This window comes from Aulonocara sp. 'chitande type north' Nkhata Bay, linkage group LG3, assembly GCF_057382095.1.
Source record: "Aulonocara sp. 'chitande type north' Nkhata Bay isolate Kocher_YH1m ecotype deep benthic linkage group LG3, A_spYH_male_GT1.1, whole genome shotgun sequence".
Lineage (NCBI taxonomy): Eukaryota > Metazoa > Chordata > Actinopteri > Cichliformes > Cichlidae > Aulonocara > Aulonocara sp. 'chitande type north' Nkhata Bay.
This window is the reverse complement of record NC_141346.1, coordinates 72,556,957-72,584,545: the sequence shown is the minus strand read 5'-3', so window position 1 is coordinate 72,584,545 and position 27,589 is coordinate 72,556,957. Positions and strand designations below refer to the sequence as shown.

Sequence of the window (27,589 nt, the reverse complement as noted above, 5' to 3'; positions counted from 1 at the left end):
GCTTCCATGTCCCAGGCTTCACCTTGGGGCGATCGTGGCTCAAGAGTTGGGAGTTCGCCTTGTAATCGGAAGGTTGCCGGTTCGAGCCCCGGCTTGGACAGTCTCGGTCGTTGTGTCCTTGGGCAAGACACTTCACCCGTTGCCTACTGGTGGTGGTCAGAGGGCCCGGTGGCGCCAGTGTCCGGCAGCCTCGCCTCTGTCAGTGCGCCCCAGGGTGGCTGTGGCTACATTGTAGCTTGCCATCACCAGTGTGTGAATGTGTGGATGACAGGTTGTGTAAAGCGCTTTGGGGTCCTTAGGGACTAGAAAAGCGCTATACAAATACAGACCATTTACCATTTACCATTTTACCTGCTGACCAACGGGAGGCGTGGCCAAAACAGCGATGGGGAGTGGAGCAGCAGGTAGCAGAGGTGAGCCTCTTGTATGCAGCCTGTTATCTGTGGGACCAGGGAGGACGTGACAGCAGATGTTGCTGATTCAACATCTGTGTGACAGCTGGAGCAGCACAGTCTGCAGGAAACATCTGTGCATGTAGGAGACACCAAGGTTTACATGGTGGAAGCAGACGACTGACTCAAGCAGCCTCACATCACAGGCTGCTGGCTACAAGCACATGACCACAGTGACTGGTTTCACTGGTGTCTGTCCCAGTCTGTGGCAGAGACACAGGAAGTCACAGACAGCCTGCACACAGCGTTTCCTCTGGAGTGTGTTTCACACCCTGTTTGTGTTTCTCACTAACATGTTGTAGTTCTTCCTGCACACAGCAGCACTTTGATCATTTCTCCTGCTTTTCTTCCTTTTCTAGCTTTTATACACTGACAGTAACACAAAACTCCAAAGTCATCATTTGAGGAGCTTCTTAAGAGTTTCTGTGAGTTTAGTGAAGTCAGCCTCTCAACAATAAGTGTGTGTGTGTTGATTATCTAATGTTCAGAGAGGACTGCACTGATGTAGCATCCAGGTGAGCAGCTTATGAGCCAACAGGGGAAATTTAGCTGTATTATTGTTGTTTAAATGTAATAATTTATGATTTCATGTTCCAATATTTCACTTTTCCCAACGTTTTGTTATCATTTGGTCTGAAAACCATGACAAACAGCAGTGTTACAGTTGTTAGCATTAGCTGCTATAGAGCACTCAGTCACTGTATTGGTGTTAGCGACATGAACATATCTGAGCTAACTGTGTGTTCCAGATGTGCAGCAAACCCAACTGTCCCTGTGTTTTCCTGCTGTAGACATTATCCCCATGATGCTGACGTCCTCTGGTGGGACGAGCTCACACGTTTATGGATTCAGATGCTAACTGGACCAGACTGGTGTCAACCTTTGTGCTATAGAAGCAAATCAAAGAAGAGCCAGTTGAACCTGAGCTGTCTGTAGTGGTGACACCAACACCATGTCACCTGCACATGCTGACCCAGGGTCAGTGTTGAACCTATAAGCTGTGTCCTCACAGTTCAATATGTCCTCACTGCACAGGTCAATGACATCAGAGCTGTAATGTTGTTCCCGTCTCACTAAAACTTCTGGCATAAGGTGACTTTTCTGGGTGATTCCTACTCCAGGGTCACCAGTTTGAATCCCTCTGTTACTGCTGGGAACGTGCTGCTAAAGTGCCCTTGAGCAAGGCCACGTCCAGCTTCTGAAGCCAACCCTGGGCTCTGCTTGCTGGCAGTGACAGAGTAGATGAAACAGCTCAGTGGATGCTAACTCACAGCTAACAGCGCTCTGTCATGGATAAGTGAAATAAAGCTGACTGACCCACAGCTGCACACAAACACCTCCAACACCTACAGGTCAGCAGATCCACTGCTGTCTCTGATGGGCCCAAACTTTGCTTGTTCAGCGTTTGCTGCTGCTGACTTTGAAAATCACACCAAACATGGAATCAAATATATCGACTCAGCTTAGACTACAGAGAAGCTCGGCTCACAAAACTCAAACACAAAAGGCTTTTTAAAGACAACAATCACTTTGACAGACACACAAACACGACTGAGTACAGAGCAGCTGCTGGTTTGAAGCCACAGAAATGTTCAAATGTTTAAACACACTGCAGCGTTGCAGCCGTGATGCATTTGTGCTGCTAAGGCCACACACATCAGCTGCCTTACATTTTAGCACCAGTTCATCTCTGACCATGGCAGCACAGTCTTTCCAGTACAGTGATGTTGGTGGGGACAGTGGGGACTGATTGTTCATTGGCTGTAAGCCGGTCACATGGACGTTTAACTGGTGCTTTGGTTGCTCTGTAGTCTGTTGTGCCTGTGAGCTGCTCCTAAAATGAGACAGATTATAATTGTCACCATTCTGTTAATGACTCTTATTATGTGCGCTCTCCTCCACTGTCACACTAAACACATTAAACCTTTATTTTTGTGTAAAGTCAGGATTTATTGGCTCTTCTTAAAAGCGTCATGAAGTGCAAAACTCAGCAAACATTATACAAAAGTAGATTTAGAAGCTGAACAGAACTGAAAACATTTAAAGTGACAGTCAGCACAAATCCAGCTGACATCTCCATCCAACCCAAGTCTTCATTTAAAGTCATTATAACTGTGACACACGTTTGTTACAGTATTAATCCTGCCTGATGCTGCAGGGCCAACATCATGAAACAGGCTCAGCATTTATTTCCATTATGAAACTTTATCATTAAAAACAAACCATTGTTCTGCAGTCGTCCCAGGACTGTCGGTCAAACGTTCTCTCCACATGTTTAAGGCTGAGCTCACTTTATCGTCTGCCTGAAGGAGGGAAGCAGATGTTACTAAACATCACAATAAAACATATGAAATGGGTGCACATGAGGAACGTCTGCACTGTTAAAGCCATGCAAACATCTTCACACATGAAGCAGCAACACCTCTCAGTTTAGCAGCAGCTGGTAAAAGCCACAGTGATCCTGGAGCCTCCCTGAAGGACTCGTTCATCAGTAACTGTCAGGAGGACGATTAAACCTGCTGCACACGTCCTGTAGTTACACACTCGGGAGGAAAGACGACGTCCTCGCTCTGCAACATGATCTGTGTTTCATCCAGGACGCTCAAACACAGATTGGTTTCCAAATATTAGACGCACTGGTTCTTCATGCGTTTCTACCTGAGCACTCAGAGTCATTTCTACAACAGGCCTCCTTCACCTGCTGGTGCCTCTGTTTCTGTGTTTGGCTGTTTCCATCAGTGCCTGATGTTTGTGATCTTTGATCTGTTCTGAAGTCTCTCTTTGTAACACAAATGTTGTTTGGCTTCTTTCGCAAACAAGGCAAAAGAACTTTAATGGATTCATTTGCTGATCTTATTTTCTGATGCAAAGCCGTCCTTTCAACGCTTTAGAAAGAAAACCAAACAATGTTTTTAAAACTTTCCCAAAATGTAAAAGCTATTAAAACCATAAACTTCTGCTCCTTGATCATGTGATTCTTCTTCTAGACTGCCTGTAATTGTTATTGCTGATTGTCAATAAAGTTGTTTTTTATAAGTTATGTTGTAAAGGAAACTTGTGGCGAGGGAGGAGGGGCGACTAAAAGCAGGTTCATATAGTGGGAAAGTCCTGAGGTCATGTGAGGATATTTACTGATGCGTCAACACTGTCAGATAAAAGAACGGCTGCTGCATTTGTTCTCCCAGAAATAAGTTTGGTGATGAGTAAAAGAATTACAGATGATGTGGCAGTTTATACTGGGAGCTGGTAGGTTCAAGGTTCAAGGTTCAAGGTTCTTTATTTGTCACAGCCTAGCTGCAGCGAGACCTTTCTTTCACACAGATTCCTGGATGTGCGTTGGATCCGACTTTGCTACCCGCACAGAGCGTTTCTGACAGTCGGGCGCTGCTTATACAATAGAGAAAAGCAACAATACACCGTGTTTCTCTGCTCCAAGGTAAGGATGTCTGTTATACCCAGCATATAAATGTCTCTGTGTTAACGCTGATTATTCAAACCCTGTTGAAAATGTGACACATTTGTTATCCAAAAACATTTCCTCTAAATTTGCAAAGTTACTGATTTAAAAATTTTATTTTTGAATTTTTAATTGCATGACAAACATACAATAGACTCTTGAGCATATTTATATAGCTAAATACACAATGGTATAACCGTGCTAAATAAAAGAGGCCCAAGTACCAAAGCACTCTAATGCAAGCCTCTAAACTGCATGTTGATAAGTACATGAAGCGTACCTCTACCTCTACAGCTGAAAACAGATTGTATCCATACTTTGAGGATCTGCTGAATTGTTTTTAATGGCACTTTTTTTTTTTTTTGATGAACTGCAGATGATGATGAATTCCTCTTTATTGTAGAAACAGTCCCTAAGCTGTTGTTGCTCATACTTACTGAGTTCCCTAGCTACTTCCTTACTATGTCAGTAAACTTTTTGAAAAGGAAGCTGCTGTAGATTTAAAGAAACACCTTAATTGAAGCAAAGGCAAAAAAAAATTGGTATGAATTTTATGTGACTGTAAAGCCAACAATAAGTGAAAATCCAAAAACGCCTCCAATCCTAATGATCTTCCCCTCTCTCTCTCTCTCTGTGTGTGTGTGTGTCCTCACAGAAGGAAGGTCACGACAGGAGCTTTTTTCAATCAGTTTTTACAAGAAGTAGCTCATACAATGGTATAAATGTATTATTTGCGATACTTTATAAATATGAACCTCTAAAGATTTTGAGTTCGTGCACATTGTGAATCAAGAATCTAAATATTTGTATCACAATGATTTCTATAAAAGCATTTTGTTTATGGGGATAATGTGACAAATCTTTTGTGACCCTATTAATGATCAATGGTGATTAAAGAGGAACCCTGGCTCTGGACATTTTCATGACAAGTGACAGCGCAGACAACTACTAACGAGAGAACATGTTTTATCATCATAAACACGGTGATAAGACGCATCGTTAAAGCGTCACTTCAGTAATGTTGACTCATGTTTTTAATAATGACTTTAAAACACTAAACTCTAATTTCTGTGGTTATTTTAAGTTTACAGAATATAACATGTGGTAAGACGACGAGTTTTACTTCTCATGTTATGTGTATCTATTTATCATGTATGCTACTTTGCTCTGTGGACTGTAAAATGTTTCATTGTGTTCATGAAATAAACCAGACTTTCACTGTCTGCATCTTTTACTGTTTTTCTGCTTTTGTTCACTCCAAGTTTGACAAAACCTACAGATATCCAGAGTTAACTCACTAACAATGGGGAGCAGTCTCAGTGTATTTAGCTGCTTTTTCCCTGAACACAACCAACCGAGAGAAACGCCTGTAGGCCTCACTTTGGTCATTTTGAACGCTGAAGGAGATTTGTTCAATAGACACCTTATACTAGTGTTTCCTGCACTTAATCCATCACTACTATGTTCTATATAAATCCAGATTCCTTTTATAGTTTGCAGTGAAATTTGTTAAACCGTTGCTTAATGGGACAGAAGTACAAGTCGCTCTTTACTAACACATTTGTAGATGAGTTTAATGCTGAACAACACAGCTAGCAGTCTCACACACTCTTTAGGTTATTCAAGTTTTGTGTTTAAGGGTTTAGTCTATCAAACCTTACCCTTTTCTCCTCAGTATCACAACAGTATGACTCCCAAAGTACGGCTCAGTAAACAACCTATGACTCTAAAGCCAGAACAGAAAGATACAGTTGGAAGATGAATGATTGCGTTTTTATGATGTGTAGTAAAACGACCCCCTCTTCTTCTTCTCTGTGTTGTTCTTGTGTGTGTGTGTGTGTGTGTGTGTGTGTGCCTTAGAAGTCAATTAATACATTAGCCATACTTAAAAAAACATCTGAATTTCATTTAGAACTGAGATTCTAAGTTGTAAGCAGAAATCTTATGCACAGCCAGAAACATGTTTCCCCACTTTCACAATGCTGAGGTGCCAAATCCACAACCCCCAACAAATGGTTTATTACACGCAGGTGTGAAGGGCAAGCTTTACTTACACAGCCTCACACACAGTAGATTTTTAAAGTTTTTTTGGGTACAGGGGTTTAGCCACAGATGCAACATCCACTTTTGATAAAGATCACTCCACCTGTTTATTTCTTAAGAAATTAAGCATCTTTATTAAGCTCTTATTTATACATGTCTACACATTAATAGACACCGTGTGCTCTGAGACATTATAGTCTTCTACTTCTGCTTCCATCGGTTTGCATTTTAAACTCCCAGCCTTTCAGGTTGTTATGAACGGCTTATATTTCTAACATTTTGTGATGTAAAAGTGAACCATGTTTTTTTTTTTTTTTTAAATTTTCTGTTTGATGGAAGGACTTAAGACACGAGTTATTTAAACAATTCTAAATGACCGTGTGATGGCCATAGTACTTTATGTGGGCCAAATGTGTTAAGGATAATGTTTATCAATGTAAAATTGCAAAGAACCTTTGAATAGATTATAACATTTTGTAAACAGATACCTCAGAAGCTGTACTGGTAGATCTATGTATGTAAGGTAAAACTATCCACAGTACTTCCACTTAAGTAGCTAAACACATAAAGTCACCCTTACCAATAATCCACTGCTCCTTGAAAAAAAGTAGCACAAACAGACGACTGACTGAGCAATGATAAGTAGAGCTACCCGAGGCCGAGACTCAAGCAGAAGAAAATTAAAAGTTGTTGTTTTTGTGGCTCGAAAAATTAAAGAAAGTATGTTTAATAATTCAACAAGACCCGCACCTTCAACACATGTACATTCAAATTTTGGAACAGGCTCAACATTGCTGCTGTTCAATAGTTTTTATCCGTTTGAAAAAGTCATTTTACGGCTTTAATGTTTCCAGCTGATAAGGAGAATGAGTGCGTTTCAAATGTGCGTCCAAAGGCTTTAAACATCTGCTTTGTCTGTAACGACAGTATCAAACTACAGAGCATTGTTTTTACTAAAATTCAACATTTTCCAATGAAAATTTGGCTACTTTTTTTTTTCTTTACTGTAACACCCACCTCAATGCCATTTTTAGGATATTCTTGGTGATCACATTTTTTCATATTTATGCTTTTGGCACTGAGGGTATCTAATACGCATGTTGTCACTGTGTTTGTACTACCAGCTGTGAGGGCTCTGCTTTTGCTTTGAGCAGTCTGTTTTTATTTTGTCTCGTGAGTGTGTGTGTTTTTCAAACGAGATCCTCGTCAGTTTGATTTTGTTACCACAAACTTTGTGTGAAGTTCACAACAGAGGTAAAGAGATTTAAACACCCCAGTTTAAGGAGGCAGGCAGGGGTTGGACCACCTGCACAGGGCTGGTGAAGCAGAGAGTGTCCGGGGAGATGTGCAACAGAAGCAGAGGGAACATTTTACAAGATGATAAATGGCAGATTTAGATGATTAAGGATTTGTTGACAAGATTAAAAGACACGTCCGTCAGAGTTCAACAACATTACAGTTTGATTAAATAAAAAAGTTTTTAGACTACACAAGGTTCATTTTTTCCTCTGATAGTAATCATATTAAACATGTCAAGAAAGAAAGAGTATAAAGAAAATAGTAAATGTGTGTCTAATTAAACTCTTCCTGTGAGCCTTACATCATCCTTTAATATGTTTGGTGTTACAAACTTGAAGAAGCACGGAAAAGATCATCAGACATTAATCTAATCAGTTTGCAGCCTTCATTCGTATTGAAAAGTTGAAATCTTCCCTGCTAGACCCAAGTGCAGCGTTTAACACCGTCGGCCAGAACATTTTATTACAGCTATTATTAAATGGAGAGTCCTCTTCACACACTGAGGTTAATTATGAAGCTCCACAGGCTTCTGTGCAAAGACCAGTTCTGTTTACATTATACGTGCTTTAGAAGACATAGCATACCACAGGTCAGCTCAGCAACATTTCGACTTTGGCTTGTTTTTTCTGGTTAACGTTAATTACGTAATTTAGAATTAAAGTTTAGTGTTTTTAGCATTTAGGATGGCCGTGGCGAGTAACTCGAGTGCTGTAAACATTTCATGAAACCTCATCAAAAGTTATCTGAGTTGGAAGGGTGGCTGTTAATAAGCCATTCTTAAGGAAGGAGAACAGAGAAAAATAAGGCTGAGGTGTGCCAAATTACACGAGAAATTGACTGGAAAAAGAAATCAGCTGTAATATGTCTTATGGAGTAATGAATCCAAATTTGAAATATGCATGGAAGAGGTCCGAAGAGAGATACAACAGTGAATGTCTATAGCCGTCTTTAACACAGCGTGGATACTCTACCGTGCTTTGAGGCTGGATTTCAGCCAGTGTTGTTGGAGCTCTTATCCAAATTAATCAAATTATGAATGTAGAAAAGTTCCACCAGATTTTGATCGACCATGTAATACCACGTAGTGTCTGATTGGCTTCAACTTCATTTTTCAGTACGACAATGATCGCAAACATACTGCCAATGTAGTCAAAGTATGCCTGGATGAAACAACGCATCAGTCATGGATTGATCTCTCCAGGGTTCGAACCTCAAGATAATCGAAGCAGTGTGGGATCATCTTGACAGAAAACAAAACAAAAGGCAGCCAGCATCCAAAGAAGAGTCTCGGATGTCTTTCAAGAAGCCTGCAGAACTAAGAAATTACAAGAAAGCTTACCTATTAGAGTTTAAGCTGTGTTGAAGAATGAAAGGCAGCTTTAACTGGACAAAAGGGGAAAAAAATCCCACATTGACAGCTAACTCAAGAGACAAAAAGCATTAGAACTCAAGTCATTACCTTACTTAAGGATAAATAAGTTAATTAATTACATTAATGCATAAGCAGAAAATAACCTACAGTAACTGCTTTGCGATATGGAAGTGCAAAAGACAACTGAAAGGGAGGATAGTTTCTATATATGTGGTTTCTATTAAGGGACAGAGGAACGATAAGAAATCAAGGACAAGGAGTGTGGTGTAGATAAGTGAGGAAATCCGATCATTACTACAAATTTAGTTGAAATTTAAATATTTTAACTATGGTGTGTGAGGTGGGCCCCTGGGTGCCTCCTGTGAGGGCTGTCTGTTTTCCACATTCTGCAACGGTAAAATACGACTTAGAGGCGGATATTTGTTTTACTTTATGGGCAAAACCCGTCTCCTGTTGACAAAACTCTCCTCATGGTTGACTCTGAGAAAAAAACTCTTTCCCACAGAGGGGAATAAACTTATTCGAATATGAGCTTTTTTCCACTAAGACTTGTTTTATGGGGAGATGTACGAAATTATTTACCGGGTTACAAGCAATGATAATATCGGATGTTGACTCCTCAGCGTCATCATTTTCTATCTATTGAGAAAACTTATTGTTAAAGTATTGAAGAAAAAAACTCCTCCTTGGCCCGCGGGGTGTGTGTGTGTGTGTGTGTGTGTGTGTGTGTGTGTGTGTGTGTGTGTGTGTGTGTGAAACAAGATCGCCTGTCGCTGGTTTGTTTTTCAGTCTCTCAAAAGGAAAAGTAGTATTCACTAAGGGATAGTTATCCTTTTTTACACATAGGCAGCCTGTAGGTTACAAGCGGATAGAAAGTTCTTCTTTTCATCACAAGCTATGGTGTATCTTAAAGGTTTTTTAACAGCGTCTGTATTATAGGAAAATAAAATACTATTGAAATCTCTACAGGAAGTCACTCTTTATTTCCATTACAAACGCTGGTGCAGCTTAAGAAAGTAAAATTACATCCGCTCTGTCTCTCTATACATCACAGAATCATCTGCTGCATCACCGCTGTGCTTAGGGAACATGACGCAACAGGTCTGAAAATGACTAGACACTTCCGGAGTATTTCCGGTAGGGTCATAAGGTCCGGATCGAGGCCTTCCATAGTAAATATGCTGTATTTGAATATGTCATATTCAAAGCCTTCTTCTTTGGGGGAGCAGATCTCATCGGACACAGGAACGCTGCGGGGCTGCAGAAGGAAATCCATCTTGTGTCTGTGCCTTAGAAATTGACTCCACCTCTCTGCTTTTTTATTCCCCTCCAACAGATGGCGCGCTTCCGGAGGTTTCCCCCTCCCTCTAAAAACTTTTTTTCCCAACAACAGATGACGCGCTTCCGGAGGTTTCCCCCCTCCCTCTAAAAACTTTTTTTTTCCCAACAACAGATGACGCGCTTCCGGGGTTCACCCCCCCTTCTCAGGATGCGATTCGACACGGTTAGCAACAGATGGCGCGCTTCCGGGGTTCACCCCCCCTTCTCAGGATGCGATTCGACACGCGGGGGGTTTCCCACCCCCCTTCTCCGGATGCGATTCGTCACGCTCATTACACGCTTCCGGGGGGGAGGGGCGGGAGGTCAAAAGGTCGTGATTAGGGCCATCAATCACTTCGGATCAAATTTTGTCATAAGCTGTAGGGTATTAACTCTCTGCTGGTTGGTCTGCACCTCACCTCTGCCTCGAGCCTCCTTCTTTAAAGCAGCAGAGGCTCTTCATTCAGGTATCACAGCTCGAGTTGTTCTGCAGGAGACCCAGAGTACTGTCCTTGGTCCATAATGACATTAATCCTCAAAAATAGTTCTGGCATAATAATTGTGCACACAGTGTAAAACTGAAGAAGCTTCTCAGATGAAATGTCTTCAAGAAACTTAAAAAAGTCCAGACACTTTTGTTTCTGAGCTTCTTAATTCAATTCAATTTTATTTATATAAATCACAACAACAGTCGCCTCAAGGCGCTTTATATTGTACAGTAGATCGCACAATTATAGATACAGAGAAAAACCCAACAATCATATGACCCCCTATGAGCAGCACTCTGGCGACAGTGGGAAGGAAAAACTCCCTTTTAACAGGAAGAAACCTCCGGCAGAACCAGGCTCAGGGAGGGGCGGGGCCATCTGCTGTGATTGGTTGGGGTGAGAGAAGGAAGACAGGACAAAGACATGCTGTGGAAGAGAGACAGAGGTTAATAACACATATGATTCGATGCAGAAAGGTCTGTTAACACATAGTGAGTGAGAAAGGTGAATCCACACATCACTCGGCTGAAGGAAGCTGGGTTTCCACACCGTCCTGGATATAAATACAGACCTGCCTGCTGTCATAGACCCCAGCACTCACATGTTACTTATAAGTGACTCATATGTATGCATGTATATATTGTGTATATTGTGCTATTTCTTACTTAGTGTGTTGTGTCTTTGTTCCTGTTTGTGCTGCAGCACTGTAACCTAAATAATTTCCCCTGGGGATCAAAAAAGTATTCTGATTGTGATTAAATGAAAGCAGTCAGAGCAGAGGACGGTGATGTAAGGAATGGGATTTTAATCAGCCAGTCTCCTTTAACTCTCAGCATCACAAAGTAATGTGGTAACATCTGGACTGATGTGTTTACTGTCAGCTAGTTTAAATGCTGTAGGCTGCAGCCGCTGCTCTAACACTATAACTGTAACAGGGCTCAGTGCTGCTTCTAACAGTCTGAGCTGCTTCAGGCTTTATTTGTGAGGAGCACAGCAGCTTACAAACACGTGGCTGGGCCTGGACCCAAAGGAGTGTTTGTTAAAGCCTGCAGTGAATCCAGCAGCAGAATGATGGAAATGCAACACAGCAATGATGAAGAGGAGCAGCATTAAAGCCAAAGTCCAGTTCATACAGTTAGGTCCATAAATCAAATAAGGGAAAATAAAATGTTGTTGGATGCACCTGTCTGCACCCTTAATGCTCTCTGGTCGCTATGGTAACGCGTAAACATTTCTTTCAAAATAAGACACACGACTACAACACGGGAAAAGACCCAGGGAAACGAAGTTAACGATAAAAACCCTGAAAACCATTGTTGGATTTATATTTTATCATTGTCATTGTTATTGGGGAATATCTAACCATATATGCTCAGAGGTGTAGAACCAATTGTGTAATGATAGTAGTCTTTAAAGACTTTGTGTGACTCCAGAGTGCTCTGGCATTCACACCCACGTCCTGGGATCATGGGAGAGGTGCTACCTTCTTATTGTTTTGTGGTAGGATGTCTGTTTTAGTCTAAGTGCCTTTTGTTTAGATGAACTGCTGGACTTCCAGACCAGCAGGTTTAGGGAAGTCGTTTATGGGGTCACACTCTGACTCCACACACACACACACACACACACACACACACACACACACACACACACACACACACCTACATAACATACAGACTGGTACCTTTGTTCACGTGTATGTTAATGAACCTATGTATGTTCATGTAACCTCAATAAAAGAGCAGTGTTACGAGGGAACGGACGAGAGCGACTGTGGTCAAGCGAAGGAACGGCATTGGTCCAGTTCTCTCCCGTGCACGAGAAACATAAAGAACTACTCGTGTCTTGCTTTGCTGTGTAGCTGGATTGAACGATCCAGCGAACAGGTTTATGCTACAAACCTATCAACCATCAATTTCACACCGAGCCTCGACTCTCACGGCCCGGTACCAAACGACTCACGGACCGGTCCGTGACCCGGGGGTTGGGAACCGCTGAGTTAACGCATGAGTAGTTCAGGGCTGCACGTCATTTTCATTGTTAATATCTTTGTGAAAAGCACATTGATGTGAAAATCTTCATGAGAGTCAGAGGCCCTACAACACGATTAAAGATTCATTCAAAAGAAAATCACAAGTTATTATCATCTTCAGAACATTTCATTAAACATTAGAGACAGACTGCTGAGTACATCTCATCTCTATCCAAACAACCTACAGTCCACAAACACATCATGAACCAGTGCTCTGGGCTGTGGTCTGTCCCCAGTTACATGGATCAGCTGGTTCCCTGGAGGTGACTGCTGCTGTGGTTTGGAGCGGATGAATAAACCTGAACTGAATCAGGTGTCCAGTTACTTTTGGTCCCTTTAAACCAGGCTGTCACATGTTCAGGATGTGAAACTCCTCCTCCTCCGTGAAAACGGGTGTGGGTCTCAATCAGCCAAGGTTTTGGGTGAACCCATTGTGAGATCTAGCCCCACGCTATCATGTGATTTCCTGTGATCAAATGTCCCAGGATGTGAGTGGGCGTTAAGACGTCCATGTCCCTCTTCAAGCAACTTAAAGAAGTCCAGACGCTTTTCTTTCCAAGCTCCTTCAACAACATCATTCATAGAACAGCTTCCAGCTTCTTTTGCTCGGCTACAGTTTGGATGGATTTGCATTTAAAGATGCAACAAGACTAAAATGGTTAGGGTCAGGAGGTCAAAGGTCAGAGCTCCTGTGGGTCTGAGGGCGGCCTCACGCTGGAGAAGGATGAAGGAGTCTGACCTGAGCCAGTGTTGGACATGAACACATCAGCACTGCTGTCAGTGAGCCTAACGACAGCCGTTAGCATCATTTCAGTGTTTCAGTCATAAAAACACTTCCTGTCACTGTGGTGGTTACAGTGACATCATGCAGTTTGTGCTTTGACCTCCAGAGGGCGACAAATCAGCACAGACAGAGAGCTCCATTCAAACTTTGCTGCCATCAGGAATAATTCTTCAAATATAATCATCAGTGTTTGAGCAGTTATGATATCAGGGACAATCTAGACATGTGTGACAATACTGAACATGTCACATGACACACCTCAAACATCATGTGATCCACTCTCAGTCTGCACTTTCATTCATGACTTCAACAGGTTGAAACGAGCTTTGAAGTGAAATAAATCTTTCATGGATTCATGTGAGCAGCAGATGAACTTTGTACCAACAACATCTTCAATAACAGAGTCTGAATGAAGCTCAGGTGTTGATGCTGCTCACTGATTGGACGCTTGCTTTCAGCTCTGCTCTCAGTCTTTACTGCACAGGTGAAGGTAGAAAGTGTGACTGGATCTATAGACTGGAAACAGAGAAACATGCTGAACATTTGAAGCTTTGCAGCAGAAATGTTCATGTTACAAATACAGCAGAGCTGATCTGGGATCAGTGTGTTCACACCTGCAGCTACAACAAGGTTTCATGTCTCCACACGTCAGCATGTGAACTTTACTCTGACTCAGTCTGAGCAGTCAGACGGCATATTTTTAAAGTTAACACATCAGCACACACAGAGCTGAGCCCCTCCCACCTGTGCTGAGTTTCAGGTGGAGCCCCGCCTCCTTCCAGGAAGCAGCTCACCTGTGTGTCCGTGTTTAGTGTCCAGGTGTGGAGTGGAGTTTGTTGTTGGTGTGAAGAAACTGTAAGTTTGCTTTGTTTCCTCTTTTAACAGTTTGTCTTTAGGAACTTTACTGTTTGTTCAGCTCGTGTTTGATTTCGTCACACAACAAACTGTGTGTGTTTGTATTTCCGGTCTCTCCATTAAAGTCAGTGTGTAATGTTTCCTGGCTAACATCAGCTGTGTGCAGCTTAGTTCAGCACAAATCTGCCGCTCCATAGTTCACGGTAACGGACTCACAGCTGGACCAACGAGGCCGAGTGTGTCCGCCACTCTGAGCTAGTTAGTGTTTGTGTACTTGTAGTTTGTACTTTGAGTTCACTCAGAGCCCACAGAGGACGCAGCGTACGTGATGACGTCACAGCCCTTTACCTCCTTTACTGTCACTGTGATTAATATTTACACACGAGACACCTGCAGAGCTCTGACGCTGAGCTAGCACACAGCATGCTAACGCAAAGCTAACACTAAGCTAACACTAAGCTAACACTAAGCTAAAGCTAAACTAACACTAAGAGTTCTTACAGACACGAGTTAAAAAGCTGCTTTTAGTGTGTGATCAGAGTCCAGGACTGAGAGCAGCAGCAGAGCTGATGGATGATGAATTACTGGATGGAAGAAGCTTCTCATTAGCAGTGAATCAGTGTGTGTGCAGTTCTCTGCAAACTCAGCAGGAAGAATTAGTGTGAAGCTTTAACTCTGCTGATCCTCTTTGAATCCTGGATCAGCTGAAATGTTTAAAATGTTGTTCACACGTGTTGGACTGACTGAAGCTTCCAGTCACAGTGAATCAGTGTGTGTCAGTGAATGCATCGTGTGTGCTTCAGGCTCCATCTAGTGGACTGATAGCAGAGCAGCTGATGGCAGCTTCCTCTGCCTCACACTGCTGTCTGACTGCATCCAGCTGACACTGAGATGAAGCAGGAAAGAAGCAGCTGATATTTGGACAGCACACATGATGAAAGGAGGATTTCAGCTGATGTGCACATGAATGATTTGTGTTTCCTCTGCAGGTAGAAAGTGTGTGTGAGCTGATGTGAATTGAGCAGCATGGATCAGTGTGAGGACAGAGAGGAGGGAGTCCCTCCCTCTAAAAGCACTCTGTGTGGGGAACATGAGAGCCAGACCAAAGCTCAGAGGTGAGATGACCATCTCTAACTGTCCATGACTCTTCTCCATGTCACAGCTCAGCACTCACATCACTGCTGCATCATTCTTCACAGGAACCAGCCTGGACCTCCACCCAGCTCTGTGTCCTCTAAGAGCAAACGGGTGAAGCATTTCTTTCGTAATTTAGGGCAAAAAAAGTCATCTGACGAAAAGTAAGTTCATGTCAGTATTAAAATGTTTGAAATTTTAATCAGCTTTTACTATTTAACAATTTATACTTTATTTATACTTTTTATGTAATGTATTGGACACATTGGATGTGACACATGTTTCATGTTCACTTACTTTTAGCGTCAATCAGAAACCACCCAGCTCTGTGTCCTTACAGAGTGACCGGTCTGAAGAGCGCTACATTAAATTTAAATCCCAGCCTGTGTCTGCTGCAGAGAGGTGAGCTGTTAGCAACATGAACTCTTTGATTAAACTGCTCGATGTTGTTGGATATAAACTACAAACACGTCGTTCCCTCAGTCCCATTTAAACTGTCTTTTAAAACAAGCCTTTGATTTCTAAACAACTGAAAACCCACTTCAGCAAACAGGAAGTGATCAGAGCATCCGTCCACTTCCTGTCAGGCCCTGCAAACATTTCATATTGAAGAAAAGTAGCTGACATCTCACATTTTTACTCCACCACATTCAACCATTTTGACATTTTACAGCATGAAACTCTTGTCACATGACTCCTGTTATGTTATAGAGTCATGTGACCACCAGGGAGGGATTTGTATGGATGAAACACATTCAAATCAATCTGATTCATCAATGGAAACATTTTTGGTGTAAATGCAGCAACACTGAAAACGCTGAAGATAAAAACACAACAGATGAAATATGAACAAATCGAGGCTTTGAATACACGTGTGTGTGTTTGAGACACAGAGATAAATGGATTGTGTGTCTGTCCTATTGCTGCGTGAGGGTTTTATTGTAGATTTTGTGCGTGTACACTTTTGACCACGAAGGTGTTGAAAGGGCGTAAAACAGTTGGAGGCACAAGAGTGAACACTAGTGCTGTCAGTAGATTAAAACATGACTAATTAATGACACAATCTTCTGTCATTAATCCTGATTAATCACAATTACTTGATCAATAGCTGCAGTTACATTTTTCCAACTTTATATTTAAGCCTGTAACAGACGTTTACACCATATAATGAAGTCAATGCAGAATAAACACAAAGAATGTTAAACGCTTCAATTCAAAGAGACTTTGAATAGTTTTCAGTCTTTAACTCAGCTTCTCTGCTGTAAATACAACTTTGTAACAAACATATATACTAAAAGCTAAGTGTGCACTAATATATAATCATATATAATCTATATTACTGCTGTTAATGAAAATGTTTAATCAGACTCATCACAGGGTTACTGTGGATTCATTTGGATGAATCACCATTAAACATCATTTTTAATGTAAACGAATCAAAGTTCATTTCATGAGCAAACAGACTCGAGAGAAAAGGGCAAATTTACACACTTAACATGTTTATTGAACATGTAAACATTGATTAACCTCCTGAATGAGCCGACCCCCCCCAGGGACAGTCCTGCATGCTAATGATGGGCTCTGCTCTGTACCTGCAGGATTCTGTCAGCCACAAACTCCTCAGCTGATCCTGAATCTGAGCCCATCTGTCAAACAATCATTTTCTTCACAGGTCTGTGGAGGTGGCACTGATCCTGCAGCAGTCTAACACTCTCTGTCACTCTTCTTCAAGTCTTTGACACGAGGAACCAAAACTATGTTATTAACAACACTAACAGGTCTGCAGTTTGTCCACTTGGCAGTTGTGTCATCAGTGCTTTGCATCGTTGTGATATTTTAAGCTGGAAGTGCTTCGGTGAAAAGAAAATTCCTTCTGTCACGATGTGCAGAATCCTTCATGTTGGTCGGCTGGTCCGTCTTGTTATTTTTTTAATGCTCAAACTTTCCATCGAGAGGTCAGTGTGTGTTTGTCATCTTCCATATTGAGCTGATTGGTTCAGCTGCCGTCACTAACAGATGTGCTGCACATCTGCACGTGTGCAAAGGTAACTCTACTCGGACAAACTGCTCGAAGTGCGTTGATAGAAACATTTCAGGGATTTTGAGTCGTTCTGCTCTCCAGATGTGTCGTGTTAAAGGTTTTTATCATGTTAATCATGATAACAGATGAACCCCTAACCCTACATGTTAATTTTGACAGCACTGGTAAATCCTTTTTAATGTTCTTCTGTCAGATCATTGATTAGACTCGACTCCAAATACGAGACTCAGAAAACTCAAATGAAAACTCAAATCAAAGCAATGAGAAAAGGACTTCTTGTGTTAGAATGAAAACATATGGAAGTGGTCAGGTTTCAAACACTCGATGAATCTACTGCACAGTTACATTCAGGGACCTGTGGCCTCCTGAGAGCATTAGTTGATGGTTCATCACAGTTTTACCTTCCAGTGAGGGAATTTATCAGTTTGATGAAGTCTCAAAGTTTCCTCTGAGCTTCTGCAACATCATCACTTCCATCACTGATGAAAGAAAGTTCATAGAAATCTTCAGAATCTGAGAGTCTAAAACTTGACAAAGTTGATTCAGATGAAGTTATTTGAGCAGAAACTCCTGGATCTTTATCCTGTGTTGATCTAATCCTTCATGGTTCCTCCACAGAGTGGAGCAGCAGAGCTCAGAGGTTCCCAGTGGTCAGTCTGCCCAGCAGCATCAAACACAGCTGGACTCCATATTTATGGTCTGTACATGTACAACAACTACTGTTACATCTGTTCTGTTCACAGTCATCTCCATGCTGCTCTTTGTAGACCAGTGGATCGTCAGTGTGTCCAACATGGATCTGATGTTTGGCTCCATGATTTCAGTCTGATTGGCTCATTCATAAATATTCTGTTCCAGCTGCTGGAGGACAACATCATCACTTTTGTGAAGAACGAGCTGAAGAAGATCCAGAAGGTTCTGAGTCCAGATTACCCAGAATGCTTAGAGAGTCAGAGGAGCAGCAGCAGAGAGGCATTTGTGAAGATCACAGTGGACTTCCTGAAGAGAATGAAGCAGGAGGAGCTGGCTGACCGTCTGCAGAGCAGTAAGAGGATTTATCTAAAGATTTAAGCTGCTGGATAAATGAACATTTTCCAGAGATGGAAGATGGAGCAACATGTTTTAAAGATTAGTTCTTTTTGGAATTGAGTGTTTATTTTTCTTCTCATTCAGAACTTCAAGCTGCTGTTTGTCATCGTAACCTTAAATCCACCCTGAAGAAGAAGTTCCAGTGTGTGTTTGAGGGCATCGCTAAAGCAGGAAACCCAACCCTCCTGAATCAGATCTACACAGAGCTCTACATCACAGAGGGAGGGACTGCAGAGGTCAATGATGAACATGAGGTCAGACAGATTGAAACAGCATCCAGGAAACCAGACAGACCAGAAACAACCATCAGACAAGAAGACATCTTTAAAGCCTCACCTGGAAGAGACGAACCAATCAGAACAGTGCTGACAAAGGGAGTGGCTGGCATTGGGAAAACAGTCTTAACACAGAAACACAGCCTGGACTGGGCTGAAGACAAAGCCAACCAGGACATCCAGTTCATATTTCCATTCACTTTCAGAGAGCTGAATGTGCTGAAAGAGGAAAAGTTCAGCTTGGTGGGACTTGTTCATCACTTCTTTACTGAAACCAAAGAAGCAGGAATCTGCAGCTTTGAAGACTTCCAGGTTGTGTTCATCTTTGATGGTCTGGATGAGTGTCGACTTCCTCTGGACTTCCACAAAACTACAATCCTAACTGACCCTAGAAAGTCCACCTCAGTGGATGTGCTGCTGATAAACCTCATCAGGGGGAAACTGCTTCCCTCTGCTCGCCTCTGGATAACCACACGACCTGCAGCAGCCAATCAGATCCCTCCTGACTGTGTTGGCATGGTGACAGAGGTCAGAGGGTTCACTGACCCACAGAAGGAGGAGTACTTCAGGAAGAGATTCAGAGATGAGGAGCAGGCCAGCAGGATCATCTCCCACATCAAGACATCACGAAGCCTCCACATCATGTGCCACATCCCAGTCTTCTGCTGGATCACTGCTACAGTTCTGGAGGATGTGCTGGAAACCAGAGAGGGAGGACAGCTGCCCAACACCTTGACTGAGATGTACATCCACTTCCTGGTGGTTCAGGCCAAAGTGAAGAAGGTCAAGTATGATGGAGGAGCTGAGACAGATCCACACTGGAGTCCAGAGAGCAGGAAGATGATGAAGTCTCTGGGAAAACTGGCTTTTGATCAGCTGCAGAAAGGAAACCTGATCTTCTATGAATCAGACCTAACAGAGTGTGGCATCGATATCAGAGCAGCCTCAGTGTACTCAGGAGTGTTCACACAGATCTTTAAAGAGGAGAGAGGACTGTACCAGGACAAGGTGTTCTGCTTCATCCATCTGAGTGTTCAGGAGTTTCTGGCTGCTCTTCATGTCCATCTGACCTTCATCAACTCTGGACTCAATCTGCTGGAACAACAACAAACAACCTCTACATGGTCTAAACTATTTAACAAACTAAAACTTCAATCTCTCCACCAGAGTGCTGTGAACAAGGCCTTACAGAGTCCAAATGGACACCTGGACTTGTTCCTCCGCTTCCTCCTGGGTCTTTCACTGCAGACCAATCAGACTCTCCTACGAGGTCTGCTGACACAGACAGGAAGTAGCTCACAGACCAATCAGGAAACAGTCCAGTACATCAAGGAGAAGCTCAGTGAGAATCTGTCTGCAGAGAAAAGCATCAATCTGTTCCACTGTCTGAATGAACTGAATGATCGTTCTCTAGTGGAGGAGATCCAACAGTCCCTGAGATCAGGAAGTCTCTCCACAGATAAACTGTCTCCTGCTCAGTGGTCAGCTCTGGTCTTCATCTTACTGTCATCAGAAGAAGATCTGGATGTGTTTGACCTGAAGAAATACTCTGCTTCAGAGGAGGCTCTTCTGAGGCTGCTTCCAGTGGTCAAAGCCTCCAACAAGGCTCTGTGAGTAAATCTGTGATCATGTTTATTTTTAAAATGTTGATTAAAAGTGGTCATAGATTTCTTCCATGACAGATCCTTGTCCTAAAACCATGAGACAGCGTAGTTGTATAGTATAAAAGAAAAAAGGAGAACTTTTGACCACAATATTGTAACTTGAATGAACTTTTGATACAGCCTTTAAACATAAAATTATGAACAGAATCGGTGACAAAGGGCAGCCCTGGTGGAGCCCATCACCCACCGGACTTATTACTATCCAACGTATTGCCGGCTATGCCAACCAAGCTCTTGCAATGGTTGTAAAAGGATCGAATGGCCATAAAATGTTTCTCAGTTTTATTATTTTCAGTCACATCTGTTTTTGATTATTAACTGAATATTTTAAAATTCAGGCTTTTTATACAAAACATATTTTCTTATGATGTCTTGTATTGATTCTGAAGGAATAGTTTTCATCAGTATCGCAGATACCAGCCTGAATTTTACTTTGTATTGGATCAGGAAGGAAATCAGTGGCATCACACATCACTTACAGCAACTTCAGTACCACTCCATTTTAATAAACTGGGGGGAGGTGCACCAAGATTCAGTATGAGATAAAGAATTATTTTTAACTGTAAGGTTGGAGAAATCTGTTGTTGGAAATTGGAAGAACAGGTCATCTTAAAAATCACTGCATTGTAGTTTTATTCAGGCCCCTTCAATCTGTGATCGCTGTTGCTTTGCATTGTAAATGCTACTATTACAAAAGTCACAAATATTAGTGTATGTGTGTGTTGTTGGGTAATAAACCAAAAGAACAGAATCTACCAGCACCTCACTGATTTCTGCTTAAAAACAATAAAAAAGCAATAAAGCTCTGATTTGTTTGGTTGATCTTGTCTCCCTTCCACCTTGATTTCAGACTGAGTGGTTGTAACCTGTCAGACAGAAGCTGTGAAGCTCTGTCCTCAGTCCTGAGCTCCCAGTCCTCCCATCTGACAGAGCTGGACCTGGGTAACAACAACCTGCAGGATTCAGGAGTGAAGCTTCTGTCTGCTGGGATGAAGAGTCAATACTGCAAACTGGAAACGCTGAGGTCAGATCAAGCAATATCGATTTTTTTTTTCATCAATTAACATCATTTAATCAATTTCATTTGGAAAAAATTAACAGTGTTTATGTTTTGTTTTTTTAATGAATCCATGCAAGTCACAGTAAACTGCCACATTTGTCTTTTGTAACATGAGGCAATAAGGATTCCAGCATGTCCTGAAACAGTGTTGAAATATTGTAAATGTAGTAGCTCCTCATGGCACCATGAATACTTTAACACAAGTGTTTCATGTCTTCTTGTCATCCTTTCTTCAGACTGAGTGGCTGTAACCTGTCAGACAGAAGCTGTGAAGCTCTGTCCTCAGTCCTGAGCTCCCAGTCCTCCCGTCTGACAGAGCTGGATCTGGGTAACAACAACCTGCAGGATTCAGGACTGAAGCTTCTGTTTTCTGCAGTGGAGAGTCCAAAGTGTACAATTCTCAGGTCAGGATTCAGTCTTTTCTGATGATGATTTAAAACCTGAGTCAGGTCGATAAATGGCTTACTCATTTACAACAGACATGATTTGTCAAATCACCTTATATCTAACCCAAAGGTCCTGTGTTTTACTACTTTGATTTTTTTAGTAAAACACAGGACCTCTTAATATTTATCTAAGAGACCATATATAATTTTTTTCCCTGGATCATGTGTGTACCCTCCTGGTTGGAGCTCCAGCAGCCTGTATCAGTGAATGGGACTTTAAATGAAATTGCTGCCCCTGTCAGGAAGAGGTCTGAGTGACACACAAAACAGAAAATATGAGCACTGCATGTGTCTGAGGCTACTCAGATACAGACCTGAATGAGACACTAACTTTGTCTCTGAGAGATAACTTTTATTATTAAATACACTTCATTTCTCATCTGTGTAGAGAATGTAGAGTTTGACATGCTAATATTACAAAATGAAAAATCACACTGAGTCACAAAGAAATTGTTTTGGAGTATTTATGGTTCAGCTGATGAAATTGTTCAAACAAACCAGTAATTTACACCGAAACAGCACAAGTGAAACTTTTTCGAGGGACTTACACTAAGCTTGTCCTGGTACACCTGTAGAGCCCAGCTTCTATGGACCATGAGCTTAAGTTCTGTGCTGCTCTGATTTATTGCCTGTGCTGTCTTTCAGTTCAGCTTTGTCGAGTCTCTGGTAGGATTTCTTTTACATGACCTGTGTAAAAACAAAACAGGAAACACATTAAGCTGAAGTAAGATGCACAATTTGAAAAATGGGGCACAAAAAATGTTGCTGCTTTCTGGAAAGTGCGTCTAAGAAGACCCAATGGAGAAAGTGAAGAGAAAAATCAAAGATTAAGAAGAAGAAAATGGCAGAGGCAGTTTCTCTTGGACTGCCTGCAGATGGGGTGAGACTCTAGAAACAGGGATGATTGGAGAAAATGCAAAGAGGCCATAGGATAAACCAGGAGATGAATACTCTGGTGTTCTGGGGATAGTGGGAGTGAGAGGGAGAGATGCCAGTAAATGATTTCAAGGATAAATTTGAGAGAATCAGAGCTAAGAAACCAAAGCAAGTGGGGAACTACAAACATATGGACAGACTCATAATTAGGCCAAAGACACATTAAAGCAATTATTACAGGTTTAGAAACAGGGATGGATATGAAGGAGCTTAGCATGAATTTGCATTGAGGAAAGAATAGCAACGAGCATCAGAGGAAACAGTTAGGAAAACTAAAAGGATGTACTGGCAGGAATACTGCAGTACTTTAGGAAGAACTACCGTATTTCCCAGACTACAGAGCGCACCTGAATATTAGCCGCACAAGATAAAATCAGGGGAAAATCCTGTTTTGTACATACATTAGCCGCACCTGACTAAAAGCCGCAGGTGTTTCAATGTTGACTTATCATATGTAAGAGAATATGCACAAAGCGAATTGTCAGGAAAGAGATGGCTGTTTGGAGACACACCCCTTTTATTAATATTTTGAAAAACAAGTTATGGGTACATATTTGCATAACTTTTTAGGTATATGTACAAGTAGCGGTAATTACAAGTACAAAACATGTACTGTGCTTCATAAATGAGTAACAAATGTAGTACATAACAATAACCTACAGCACACCAGAACAATTGATTCGGACTACCTTTTAGGCTCAGGTGCAGTGACACGGCTTTAACAAGAAGAAAAGTCAGTCATTCACCACCATCTTCCTGCGCACTAAAACCACCAAAGTCCTCTTCTCCAGTGTCGGAAACAAACAGGCTCAGGGTGGCTTCGTCATCCACTCTCAGCTTCTTTCTTTCGTTGTCACTTTCAAAACCAAAGAAATCCTCGTTGTCAGTGTCAGAGTCGAACACCCTCAGAAGGGCCGTGGCGGTGTCCTCCTCTCCATCATGCAGCATTCAGCCCTTCGAAATCTGTTGGTGATCGTGGATGTTTTCACACTTTTCCACGCTGTCAGAATCCAATGGTGGAGTTGGGCATAACTTGCTTTTTGCAAGTTTATCGCCGCTCATCATCCAGGCCTCCAGCTGAACGGGTAGCGCTACTTTGAAGTTTGTTTTTCGCACTACCTCGTACTGCACTACGTTGCCTGACGGATGGACATGTGACCAACATACCACTCTTGAACCCCGATCCTTCCGCCAGGCAACGTAGTGCCGTACAACAGCGGAACAAACAAAACAAATCCGCTCATGGACAATCCATAGAAAAGCCGCACCTGACTAAAAGCCGCAGGGCTCAAAGCTTGTGCAAAAAGTAGCGGCTTATAGCCCGACAATTACGGTACACCAGTTCAGAATGTGTGGAGTACAGTTAAGAACATGAATGCAGACAGGAAACAACAGCAGCTGTTGTAAAGTAAATTCAAACTCCTTCATTAAATGCAGCTGGTTGAGTTGAAAACAATGGAGAATGATTGTGTTACATTGTTTATTCTCTATAGAAATGGAGCAGGAGTGCATGCAGAGCTGGACGTGGGCTGTATATACATGCGTGTATCTGTTTTGTCTGTGAGCAGAGAAAACAAAGCGCTGGAAATGTCATATTGAAATGTTAAATCAGGAAAATCCTGGAGAAGAGGATAGTTCTAATGTTCAGTTTGTAATGTTGAATTCAACACAGCTCTTAAATGCATAAAAATGACTTCACCTGACGTCAGACTGAACAATCGGATTAGCTACTGATATTGATTTAACCCGTTTAGACCTACCATAGAACCAAGTCCGCCAGAGCTTATATTATATTTTTACATGCTGTAGAGCCATTTTTGGGAGCATTTCAAGTTGCTATACATCAATACAACCATTACAGCCTAAATTTTAATAATATGTATGTATTAAGTGCATAGTAATTACATAAATTGCAAAAAAGTGCAATAAACTACAAAAAAATTGAAAATCGTTTTTGTTTTTTTAACATATATTTCTAGTTAGAGAAATTTAAGAGGCTTATCCCTCAAAACTGTAAATACAAAAAAGTTGCACAAAATAGTTTCCCACCTCAGGAAATTTATTTTGAGTGCCTTCATAGTTTTATTTTTGAAATACACCAATTTTTATATACTGCAGGAAAAACGAAAATAAATATTATACTGCAAATTTGCAAAATAACAGCATATGCATCAAAATAAACTATTTCCAGCAGTGCAATATGAGTCCTAAGCATATGTGGAAGGAAACTGTAACCTAGGACAAGCTGATGGCATAAGATGTAAATACAACTCCTCAGGTTTCATATGCAAAAAAAATTATTGCGCTAGCTCACGTGATTACAGTGCTACCGGGATTTTAAAATAGTTGCGCAAAACGGAGTGTGCCCACTCTGACCAGTTTTAAAGGGTTAAAGCAAGAAAATATGGTATTAGCATTAGATGCCAATTCCTATTAACCTTAAATTAGCATTACCTGCTAATGGCAGTCTACTTAGCATTAACTCCTCACTAATGTAATGCTAATTCACATCAAATTATCTTTAGCTTTAGCATTAGCTGCTAGCTTCAGCCTACCTAGCACTAGCTGCTCACATTGTTAAAAGGGAAGAGAAAACGATATTAGCATTAGCTGGTAATATTTATTCACCCCTAATTAGAATTAGCCACTAATGGCAGCATACTTAGCATTAACTCCTCACATCGTTATAATGCAAATGATGCTAACTTGCATTAAATTAGACTGCTGTTATTAGCTAATGCTATTTAGCAGTAGCTGCTCACATTGCTATAAAGCAAAGGAAAACGATATGAGCATTAGGTTCTAATGCGTATTTGCCTTAAATTAGACGTAGGTGGGCAGCACGGTGGCACGATGGTTAGCACTGTTGCCGCACAGCAAGAAGGTCCTGAGTTCAATTCCACCATCAGGCCGGGGTCTTTCTGTGTGGAGTTTGCATGTTCTCCCCGTGTTTGCGTGGGTTCCCTCCGGGTACTCCGGCTTCCTCCCACCGTCCAAAGACATGCAGCTTGTGGGGATAGGTTAATTGGATAATCCAAATTGCCACTAGGTGTGAATGTGCGAGTGAATGTGAGTGTGAATGGTTGTCTGTCCCTGTGTGTTAGCCCTGCGACAGACTGGCGACCTGTCCAGGGTGTACCCCGCCTTTCGCCCTATGACAGCTGGGATAGGCTCCAGCGCCCCCCGCGACCCTGAAAAGGATAAGCGGAAGCGAATGGATGGATGGATGGATAGACGTAGGTGCTAATGGCGGCCTACTTAGCATTAGCAGCTCAGATGTTGTAATGCTAGGGAAAAGAGTGTTAGCATTAGCCGTTCACAATGTTATAAAGTTAAGGGAAATAGTGTTAGCATTAGCTACTCACATTGTTAAAAAGTGTTAGCATTAGTGCATAATGCTAATTCACATCAAATTAGCATTAGTTAATAACGGCAGCCTATTTAGCATTAGCAGATAATGTTGACCTTGGCCCACTGGAAAAGTTCAGAACTAAAGATTTAGGAGTGTTTCTCGATAGCTCTTTCTCGTTTGAGAAACAAATGAATTCTGTTATTAAAACCAGCTGTAAGGTTTATATTGTTGATTGTCATTTATGCTTAGAAATATTTACTCATATATGCTTAGAGTTGTATAATTGATTGCATAATGATAGAGGTTTGATCCTGAGTAGTCTGTAAAGACTCTGTGTGCCTTCCAGAGTGCTCTGGCATGCACACACCACTTGGGGCCATGAGAGAGGTCGTACCCTCTCTTACTGATTTATGGTGTAGGACAGGGGTCTCAAACTCAATTTAGCTGGGGGCCGCTGCAGGCAGAGTCTGGGTGAGGCTGGGCCGCATTAGGTTTTCCACAAGAAAGGCATGGTTAAAAAATTCCAATCTTCTCAAATCTCTTTATTTTTATTTTTTAACACAAAATATGAAAAATAAATAAACAAATTAAGAATTAATAAGAAAATAAATCAATCTGTAATACATAAATAAAATAATAATAAGATATTTTTAGTCAGTGAACTTGTGTGTATCTTTCAGTCTTCTATATCTGCTGTGTTTAGATTGAAATGTCTGTATTAACAGTTCTATAACCTTCTTCTGAACATGAATGGAACACTGTAGAAAATGAACTGTTCTTCTGAACATGGCTTCTCTTGCCTACTCCTTGCTGCTAGAGACCTGGCAGCGTTTCCTCTCGCATAGCCGAGCCAGATTTGGCCTGAGGGAGGAAGCAGTTGCGGCCCTCAGTATGTCTTGAAGATGATCATCCGTAAGTCTGGACCTGTACTTGGACTTATTGAAGTTCAAAGTGGAGAAGAGCTTTTGGCACAAGTATGTGCTACCAAAAAGGCACATGGTCCGCTTGAACATTCGGGAAAGCCGAGGGAAACTAGGGCTCAATTCTCTCAAAAATTGTCCAAGCTTGTCTGCTTTTCCACTCACCTCCCTGAACTTTGCTTTGAGTTCAGAGTTGCACTGCAGCTCAATGAGCTCCATTTGAAGCACAGAAGGGGCATCTTGCACATCAAAGGAGAAGGGGTCCGCAAAAATGTGAAAGGTGGCTCTGTGTGTCTTGAAGTCAGCAAATCTGTGATCAAATTCCTCCTGTAGCCTCAAAATGACATCAACATACTCGTCAGCACTGAATGGTGTGCCTGCATCCACGAGTGCCTTGCATGCTGGGAAATGGCAAAGGTTTGTCTGAGAGAGCTGAGCTTTCCAGAGCGCCAGTTTTGTGGAGAATGCTCTCACGTTGTCATAGGCAGCACTGACAAGTTGCCCCTGGCCTTGTAACGTCTTGTTCAGTACATTAAGCTCATGTGTCATATCAACAAGAAAAGCTGAGTCCAT

General features: G+C 41.8%; 2 protein-coding genes across 2 annotated transcripts in view; both read left to right on the top strand.

Annotated features, from left to right (window-relative positions):
* LOC147336949 (protein NLRC3-like) overlaps positions 1–27,589 on the top strand; it is a 308,603-nt gene that overhangs the window by 207,957 nt on the left and 73,057 nt on the right. Inside the window, exon 5 of the mRNA XM_086287181.1 lies at positions 18,448–20,248. Coding sequence (XP_086143307.1) covers positions 18,448–20,248 — 1,801 coding nt within the window. The remainder of the gene's footprint in view (positions 1–18,447; positions 20,249–27,589) is intronic.
* Positions 23,025–27,589, top strand: part of LOC147336952 (stonustoxin subunit beta-like) — a 10,629-nt gene continuing 6,064 nt past the window's right edge. Inside the window, exon 1 of the mRNA XM_086265672.1 lies at positions 23,025–23,046. Coding sequence (XP_086121798.1) covers positions 23,025–23,046 — 22 coding nt within the window. The remainder of the gene's footprint in view (positions 23,047–27,589) is intronic.